We start from the raw sequence: 10,483 nt of genomic DNA, 5'->3' as shown, positions 1-10,483 counted from the left end.
GAGAGATTTTGCTTTTCGGCGTGGAAAGTTGAGCCTGTTGTCGGGACTATTTGTTCGATACATTATAGCCGATATATGATAGAATCGCGTGTTGATAGAACTGGGACGTGGGTGGACAGTTTTCGGTACGGTGCAAACATCGAAATTAAGAATGTGATGAGCCGCGTGTAATAACACCCGTTAATTTTAATGATATATATTGGCACCACTATGTAATAAAATGTGGTGGGAAGAATCAACTAACATGTTTGGTTCGAGTTAAGCCCGCGCTCCCATCATGTGATATGCAAGTCACCATATATGATTACGTAAGTTGTAAACCCTCACTGTACTACATTTAGTTACGTGAGTTATAACACTGTCACGGTACCATATATGATTACGTAAGTTGTAAACCCTCACTGTACTACATTTAGTTACATGAGTTATAACACTGTACCATATATGATTACATAAGTTGTAAACCCTCACTGTACTACATTTAGTTACATGAGTTATAACACTGTACTATATATGATTACGTAAGTTGTAAACCCTCACTGTACTACATTTAGTTACGTGAGTTATAACACTGTACCATATGTGGTTACATAAGTTGTAAACCCTTACTGTACTACATTTAGTTACGTGAGTTATAACACTGTGCCATATATGGTTACGTAAGTTATAAACCCACACTGTATTACATTTAGTTACGTCAGTTATAACACTGTACCATATATGATTACATAAGTTGTAAACCCTCACTATACTACATTTAGTTACGTGAGTTATAACACTGTACCATATATGATTACATAAGTTGTAAACCCTCACTGTACTACATTTAGTTACGTGAGTTATAACACTGTACTATATGGTTACATAAGTTATAAACCCTCACTGTACTACATTTAGTTACGTGAGTTATAACACTGTACCATATATGATTACGTAAGTTGTAAACCCTCACTGTACTACATTTAGTTACGTGAGTTATAACACTGTACTATATGGTTACATAAGTTATAAACCCTCACTGTACTACATTTGGTTACGTGAGTTATAACACTGTACTATATGGTTACATAAGTTATAAACCCTCACTGTACTACATTTAGTTACGTGAGTTATAACACTGTACCATATATGATTACGTAAGTTGTAAACCCTCACTGTACTACATTTAGTTACGTGAGTTATAACACTGTACTATATGGTTACATAAGTTATAAACCCTCACTGTACTACATTTAGTTACGTGAGTTATAACACTGTACTATATGGTTACATAAGTTATAAACCCTCACTGTACTACATTTAGTTACGTGAGTTATAACACTGTACTATATGGTTACATAAGTTATAAACCCACACTGTACTACATTTAGTTACGTGAGTTATAACACTGTACTATATGGTTACATAAGTTATAAACCCTCACTGTACTACATTTAGTTACGTGAGTTATAACACTGTACTATATGGTTACATAAGTTATAAACCCTCACTGTACTACATTTAGTTACGTGAGTTATAACACTGTACTATATGGTTACATAAGTTATAAACCCTCACTGTATTACATTTAGTTAAGTGAGTTATAAGACTGTACCATATATGGTTACATAAGTTATAAACCCTCACTGTACTACATTTAGTTACGTGAGTTATAACACTGTACTATATGGTTACATAAGTTATAAACCCTCACTGTACTACATTTAGTTACGTGAGTTATAACACTGTACTATATGGTTACATAAGTTATAAACCCTCACTGTATTACATTTAGTTAAGTGAGTTATAACACTGTACCATATATGATTACGTAAGTTGTAAACCCTCACTGTACTACATTTAGTTACGTGAGTTATAACACTGTACTATATATGGTTACATAAGTTATAAACCCTCATAGTGCCATATGTGTTTATGTAAGGTGTAACACGGTATGATATGTGGTTACGTTAATTGTAAACCCTCACTGCGCCATATACGGTTACGTAACTTCTCACACTGTACTATGGTTGCACGAGTTGTAACACTGAACCATTCGATGAATCTTAACATGGCTGTGAACTACTTTTAAGACATCGGATAGGCTGATTTCGTGTTAGATTGTCAGTTCATCGGTGAATCTTTGGTAAAGCCGATGTCTGTTCACTTCAACAACATCCGATTTTCGGGCAGTAATTCAAAATCAATCTTGCCATACGTCCCATCATTGCGTATCGTTCGGAATTATTGGTTATTCCAACTTCCTCGAATATGCTTGTATGAGCATGATGAAACAATTGTGACACGAATTTCTTTGATCATGGGTTTGATAACTGAGGTCGTGTTGCAAAATGACACACGTAGTCTTTCTAAGTTGACATAGTAATACTCTCCACGTCTTAAATAATTATTTGAAAATTATTTGTACATCATTTGTGTGCGTAACTTTGACTTGACACACATGAAATATCATGACACAGTATATCACACGAACACACAGAACAGACGCCCTGTAGTGTTATTGACAAAGAAAACAATTTATAGACGTGATGTTGAGATGCAAGACAGCGTTTGTTCAAATATCAGGTTTTCGTTTACGACTTTTTGTAATTTTCACAAAAGTCTCGTCAGATGTCAAAACTTTACTGAGAGTACCTCGTTACTTCCGAGTAGTGTTTTTGTGATTGCGACAATGGCATATATGGCTCATTTTGGCAAGCATTAAAAAGGTCATTCGTATTGTGCTTTATAAATACAGAACATGGATGTGGTAAGTTCCGTTTAAACATTGATTACGGACAATTCTGACAACTAAATATTAAATGATGAAAACAACTATTGCCCTACTCTGGGGGAAATGAACTCCTACGTCCGATCGAGACACAAATGCTACTGTGTGTCTCGTCAGTGTGAAGTCGGTCAACTGCGACCTCGTAAACCAGCGCTAAATTGGTGACGTGTTATTCCGAGGTTAAAGAAAATAGAGTACTTTGTCTGATTGTGCATCACGAAGATAGCTTTCTAAGAGTATAAAATCGTACATCACATAATACTAATGAACTTTATTATTCCCGTGTAAAAAGTCAGATGACAACAAAGATTTTTTTCTTTAATAAGACAGGTAGGTCTTGTATTCTCTTCCACACTTTGGGACGTTCGAGGCCTACTAATACATTTAAAGTAGAACAGTGTGGTAACCGTAGAGCTACAATTAAATGCAATAATGATGTTATAACCATTATGTTATTGACACTGAGTGAAAATAGTTTCCTCTAAGAACAACGCCAGCTAAATTCAAATGGAGTGTCATTAATAATATGACCTTAAATCGGGATTCCACGAATCGTAATGAAATTACATTTTTAGTTTCAATTCTGCTGAGCGAATCCCCAATGACCCAACCCTCCCCTGGATAATGAAATTTACATTACACAATTATTCGATGGAAAGAAACATCCTTTTGAAATATGCACGCGGACAAAGTGTGAACCAGGTCAATCTTTATAATGAATATATATATCACTTCATATATGCCACATATACCCATGACAACGCATACCAACTAACACATCTTTTAACAGCTTCTATGTTGTTTAAGGAGTTATCTGGTGAAAGTTCTTGGATAATCATTTAAAAAATTGGCAAACAAAAAGTGATTTCTTTGTGTGCGTACACAGAAGTGCATCCCTTGGTCTTACTCCCCTCTTCATTCTGGTTCTATGAGCTTAATGGTGAACTTGCAATTCACGTACCTGAATAATTCTAGAATGTGCCAATTTGGCAAAGAGTCTGTTAATTATATTCGTATCTGCATTTAAAAAACTGCGTAAAAGAGTAAAAGAACCACCAAAATCTTAATTTTAAAAGAAAAGTTCACCATCTTTGTTGCAGTGTGTACACATCTGAATGTACACACTGATGGGGAAATATTATGTAGACGGCCTTGGAAGTGGACGTGGAAGGATTGAGTTTATAAATAGAATATGGACTTCTTGGTGCAAAAGTAGGCTTATATTTGTGAGTAGACGTTGTATTTCTTTAGACATTTATTTTAAAACACATTATCCTAAACACATACATACACACATTTAACTGATTGATACCCTGTCAGATAGGGAATGAATGAAGGTGTTTGTTGTGTCTCCAATGATCACCCCCTTGGGAAGGGAACATACCACCGATCACCGCGGCATGCGGAACGCGCGTAAACTACTGTAATGGTGTGCGATTAACTCCCTAGTCACATCACATTGGTATGTAATGCGTTATTCCATACTAGGCAACGTGTTCACATTGAAACATGCACGTAGAAGGAAAGTAAGCGTTGGAGTTCCCAGTTTACGTCAGCGATAAATTTTACACAACGGCTGTGGGTTCTCATCGTTGTAAGTATGTTAAAGGTGAGGATTCCATTGAATAATCACGGTGAGAGATGACACACGAGAAGAAACTATCTATTTTATTTATAAAATTTCAATAGTATAATAATTTCAATATTTCTTTCCGTACATCCAAATTTCACAGGGTTCTCTTATTGTCGCTGTAATTTTCCTTCAAATAAAGTGCATCGATAATACCCTGCCTTTAAAATTGGCATTAATACCCCGCCTTTAAAATTAACTTATATGGTATGTCACACCTGTCAATATTTATTGGCATATAGAAATTACTTTCTCGAATTGTATGCAATTGTTAATTTAAATTGTTGAGTAGGAAAATCATCCATGCACGACGGGGTACGTATTATTGTGACGTTTACAATAATTAGGCTGGGTACTTCCAGACCTAGCCATTATGCCTGACACACAATGCTAAATTTAAGGCGAAGTTGTCTCTCCCCCGCTTTCCTGTCAGCGGCGGTGCACTATTCAACACGTCAGCGGTGGTGCCGCCATTCAACACGTTAAAACCATTGCAAGTAAAGCAAGCAGTGTAGGCGTATAACTTATTGATACTGAGATTAATAACTAAAATGTACTTCCGCCGCGTGCTCTCGACAACTATGTATACTCCCTAACCGTCACCGGATCGCCGTAAAGGCGCAACCAATAAAGATTTTATCATCGTGCGCACGTCTCAATTATAATTTGCTACGGGGTAATGTTTTCCAGATTGTTGTATTTACATTTTGACATAAACATGTGTGTAATACAGCTACAACATGGAGTTATTTTGAACAGTGCGTTTCTGTGATCCGACTGTCATAATAACTAGCGTAATATACCTGAGAGTGAATGCAGGTAAATACGACTACAATTCAATAACTTTCCTTGAGTGATATATATGCTATTATAAAATAATACGTTTATATCTTCGTACTACGAGCTAGCTTGCGGTCAAAATCTATTACGAAATGACAAATTTATAAACCCAACACGCGCGCAAATTAACGACTTAAAAAAGTAAAACCGTGTTTGAAAACGCAAGTTTCATCGTGTAAATACGTCATAAAATTTACTTGCAAATCATCGAATGTGAAACCCTGTGGCTTGGCCGCTCTTTATTCAAGTGAGTGCGCTCGGCTCGGAAATCATCGGCACAACTCGCTATTCTTCGCCAATAAGCCAATTTACTTTCTACCGCATAGTACACACTACTACAGGATAACACTAAACGCGGGGTATTGGCTATTGTCGCCAAACAATCCAGGGGTTTGATTCTCATAAAGATAGGTAGACAATTTGAACATTCAAGTTACACACCAGTTTACCAAACTATTTCCACATTTTCTTGTTCATCTGCGTTGATGCATGAAAGGATGCCTGTCGGTATGGTGGACAAACTGGAGTCGGTGAAAGGTGTGCAGACGTGTGTGTCACACTCCCCATGTTTATTGAAGGCACGGTTTCCAGGGGAAAATATTTTTAAGAAAGCAATTCCCTTTTGACGGTATTACCGGCGGCAAACCCACATCTTTGTTGTACACACACAATGGGCGGAATGTATGTCACGAACTTATGGACAAATACCTACATTCAATATTTCCTTCTTGTTAATACCGGTGCCAGTTTTGTATCGTACCGGTGTAATGCCTGGAATGTTGCACATTCATTCAATATTCACAATGAAAACACAGACCAAACGGCGAACCGTATTGGTGTGATAATGAGAGGGTATAATGATGCGTATGATGAATGTACGAGTACATTTGGAAGAGCGTGATATTAGACGAGTCCATTCCCAGTGTGTCGATGCCAATTCTGCTATGTTAATTATATTAAGTCGCCAGGTCTATAATTAAAGAGATAATTAAGACTATTATAAATAAACAGAATGCCGTTTATTGGTGAACTTCCTTCAGTTTATGTCGCCTTCAGAAGGCGTCGTTAATCTTCCGTCACCCCTGTCTGAGAACTCTTAACTCATCTATAACGTATTTATGACGTCATTCAAATGTAAAAAAACTGACCTCAATCACGTTACGCGACCAGCCTGCGCACCATAAATAGTCTGTCCTATAAACATCCATGTTCTGGCGCTCTACCCGGGATGACGGGACATCCGGGAAAAAATGATGCCTATTTTTACATTTATATGTTGACGCGTTCGGTAATGTAAACAGTTTGTAACTTTAAATAGCCGACGGGACAACTAGAGAAGTTCAATTGAAGAAGCGATTCGAATCACAGCACATCACACTGTAAAGGTTCTTGGAAACATGGCAGCAGCGTCGTGGATTCTCGTTTTAATTTGTATGGGTTGTATTCTCAGCACATACAGCGTTGATTTAAGAAAGTTAAACAGAAGACAGAACCGCCGACGGAACGAGTCTGATTTGTTGATTCAACAACTTGACGACCTCACAAGGAAATACTCGGCGCTTGAACAGTCTTTTCAACAGTTGCTTAAGAGCAATGCGGCTCTACGGGCAACAGTGATAGGCCAGACCGAACGAGTTGATCAGTTGCACTCCACGGCTAAACGCCTTCCCATTATAGCAACCGATGTAGAAAACCTCAAAACAAGAGCAGGCAAAATGGAAGAAAAGGTAAATGAAATAAGCGGCGAGCGTTTTTTGCAGTTTCCAAGGAGTTCCGGTGTGGCATCCATTGACTCTGTTAATGGAGACATAGCAATTGAAGATTGGATAAACAGTGTGAGTAGAGACGACATTCTGGACCTTATTAAAAGTTTTGCCAAAAACGATTTATTTATTGAAAAAAGATTATCACTAGAGAGTGAAGAAGGAAAAGAAGAAACGCTGGAGGAAGAAACCATGGCAACTATTGGCAAGGCGCTCGTGAAACTCGTGACAGAGGAAAAGACAGACAGTACATCAAAGGGCAACACTGATGTACGGTATGATATTGTGCAATCATCGAGTGATGACAATAACCGAACAGAGCAGCAAGTGGTTACAAGCGAACATCCTCGTCCCAGGGGTATTTTTCTGAGAGCAATCGCTGAGCACATCAGAGAAAGTAGATCTGCCGTATACAGAGACGATACACCAATGGGCATTACAAGAATAACAAGGGGAACAACTAAAAAATGTAAGTTCAAATAGATTAGTTATTTATCATTTTCGACGCAATGTTTCTGAACAATAAATTAAACAATCATGGCAGAACGTGGAATCGTGATCATAATCATGGTATTGTTTTTCGAAAGAGCACATGGGTGCTAGTAAGATATGCGATTTTTTATACACAATCCCCCAAATGAAAAGATTATTTTGTTTTAATGCTAAAACGTTTCCAAAACAATGTATGCGCCCTGAACGCTGTTTGTGAGGGGGGTGTCATGGGTAGAAAAAGGTGATAATTCGGCGCTTTTCAATTGGTGTTGTTAATGGAACCTAACAACCATATGGCATGGAGACGATGTCTCACCATGAGTCACGTTTCACTATGTCAATTTCAGAATAGTTTTTTATATTGACGTTATACTATTTAAACAAGCCAGCGTCGATTTCTCCATTTCATTAGTGGCCGCGCTATATAAATATTTGACTTTATATAATTAAAGCTTTATTGTTTCCATGGTAACATTTTCACTTTGAGTGTTTGTTCATCTGTGAACGAGAGATGGCCCGTACCATACCCGTTTATTGGATTGATTGTTTATTATCAAATGTACCCACCCACACAATGATCTCCATGACCTTCAACGAATATGTCAAGTACAATTCATATAACAAATAATTACTCTCTTGTCTGTCATAATTTCAGCAAAAGGCAAAAAGGTCGCATTCTCTCTCATCCGCACCACACCGTTACTAGGCAACGCAAGTGGTCCTCAAGTAGTCACATTTGATCAAGACTTGGTGAGGAAAGGAAAAGGACTGGATAAAGCTGAAGGTGTTTTCACTTGTGCGACACAGGGAATTTATTATTTTTCGTACAATATGCGTACCTACGATCACAAACATCTTGGAGTTGCGCTGATGTTGAACGACGAGCCAGTGGTTGGTATGACAGCCGACGCCAGCGACCGGAAGGTGATGCAGTCCCAGAGTGCAATGCTGTCACTGAAAGTCGGTGATCAGGTTTGGCTCATGCTTGGACCTTCAGAGGACTTCGCCCTCTATGGCAACGATTTTAATTACTGCACATTTAATGGAATGCTGTTATATCCAGGCAAATGATGAAAGCCTTCCTTAGTTTGGTGGCGCTCAGACTCCTGTTACCAATATGACTAACATAGTGTGACTCGACTTGAGAGGGCGCTGTTGAGTAGTTTGAAAATCGACAATTGGGTGAACAATAATGTATTAACTGTTACATTGTCGAACATAACAGGGTAAATACAATCAGTGTCCGCGCTAGCACGCACACAGTATATGCCGTGATGCCGCGACCAGTGTCTGCCGGAACTAAAATCGTACGCCACACCGTCTGTGCAGGTGACCATTGTTTGCGATAGTACTCAAACAGTATGCCGTGGCGCGGCGATCAGCGTCTGTCGGAACTCACTTTGTCTGTGTAGGTGACCATTGTCTGCGCTAGTAACCACGTATATAGTATATGCCGTCTCTGCAGGTGATCAATGGAGTTGTTTCCTGTCTATGTACATAATATTCATCTAATTTATTGTTTCATTATTTATCTTGTCTTAATATAAAATAGTTTCGCATTCGGGATGGCAAGATATTTTAGATACAGTTGATCAATTAAAACTTGACCGATTTAAAGTGTATATTGTTTATTCTTGTTATTTATGTTTTTTTGTTTGTTTGTTTTTTCTATGGGACATGTCTTATACTTGGGTGAAACGTGTTCTCTTTTTCATTTAGGTGTTGATCACCTCTATCAAAACAAACCTATTGGGCGAACATTAATTGCATTTTAGTCTGAAATATTACCATGAATTAAAATAATTCGAAGCTCATGTATAACGTATATGGTGATGATGTATATATCGTTGTTCCACTGTCCCGTGGCGAGTCTGAGCACACGAACTAGACCACGTGGCGTGTCCTAATTTATTTTAGACTTCATGTGATAAATTATATTAATTAACACGTGGGCTGAACTATCTTTGATATGTCTTTTTCGTTCAACTTGTACATTTTTCACGTAGAAGATTCCGTGATATTATTCCAATATTTGTTTCATTTGCTGTCAGTGACATATTAATCTGCGAAAAATGGAACAACTGGCCAGAGTTATTTTTGTACTTTCAAGTAGAATTTTAATTATATTATGTTGTTGCATTGTTAATGCTCAAATAAAAAAATGAAATATCCACTGCGTTTATTTCACATATCTCTCTCTAAACAAATGCTGATGACGTGTATATAAACCCATACCCCACCTTTGATACTTGTATCAACGCCCCCCTCCCAACCACTACCCCTATATATAGCACTCAACATTGAAACATATATAGAAAAAGCCCCACCCTTTGAATTATATCTAGAGAAAATCTCCATCCCTTGACACATATGGAATAAGCCTACACTCACAGTCATTGTCACCTACGTAGATTAAATCCCACCGCTTCAAGCGTTTATGGATGAGATGCCCACCTCGTAACACATATGTTGAAGCAAAGTATTAACAAGTGTTACCCAAGTATTAACGATTGATTGACGGGAACCCTATCCCCATTGGTATGTATTTTGAGGTTACCCCATTCCTTGTCTCACACACGACGCAGGCAATTGTTGTTACTCCATTCAATTCACGTGTGGGTAGTATCAGACACAATTTATGATTGAGACATTTTAATAATACTGAAACAACATCTAAATATATTACTGTTATACTTGTAAAATAATTTATATCATAGTGTACTTTTTTGTATTTCTCATATTATACCACTCTTGGCCACGTGATAAATTGTCGTAACATGTTTTTATGAAGATTTGTAATCACCCACAGCTTTTTTCTATAAGCAGATGCGTAATCACCGTGACCACAGTTGTTTTCATATGCAAATTAGTTATCGCTACAGTTCTTTTCTCATATACATATTAATAAGAACTACAATTTTGGTTTGTAAATTCGTAGAACTGTTAATGTCTGACATTTCTGAACTTTACATGTAAACTTGTCAATTA

General features: G+C 37.5%; 1 protein-coding gene across 1 annotated transcript; it reads left to right on the top strand.

Moving 5' to 3' along the window:
* The first annotated feature begins 6,404 nt into the window (after positions 1 to 6,404).
* Positions 6,405 to 9,666, top strand: LOC102809593 (uncharacterized). Its single transcript, XM_006825820.3, has 2 exons — positions 6,405 to 7,472; positions 8,151 to 9,666. The coding sequence occupies exons 1-2, from the start codon at positions 6,638 to 6,640 to the stop codon at positions 8,564 to 8,566; spliced, it is 1,251 nt and encodes a 416-aa protein (XP_006825883.1). The 5' UTR covers positions 6,405 to 6,637; the 3' UTR covers positions 8,567 to 9,666.
* The last annotated feature ends 817 nt before the right edge of the window (positions 9,667 to 10,483 follow it).

Source organism: Saccoglossus kowalevskii, chromosome 1, assembly GCF_978046115.1.
Source record: "Saccoglossus kowalevskii chromosome 1, keSacKowa6.1, whole genome shotgun sequence".
Lineage (NCBI taxonomy): Eukaryota > Metazoa > Hemichordata > Enteropneusta > Harrimaniidae > Saccoglossus > Saccoglossus kowalevskii.
Note: the sequence above shows the minus strand (reverse complement) of the source record. Positions and strands in the feature narration are given on the sequence as shown.

What these genes read in the sequence shown, in the direction of transcription:
- LOC102809593 (XM_006825820.3), top strand. Translation starts at nt 6,638, where the DNA reads ATGGCAGCAGCGTCGTGGATTCTCGTTTTAATTTGTATGGGTTGTATT. An exon ending in AAGGGGAACAACTAAAAAAT is followed by an intron (nt 7,473 to 8,150) that starts GTAAGTTCAAAT and finishes TCATAATTTCAG; the next exon opens with CAAAAGGCAAAAAGGTCGCA.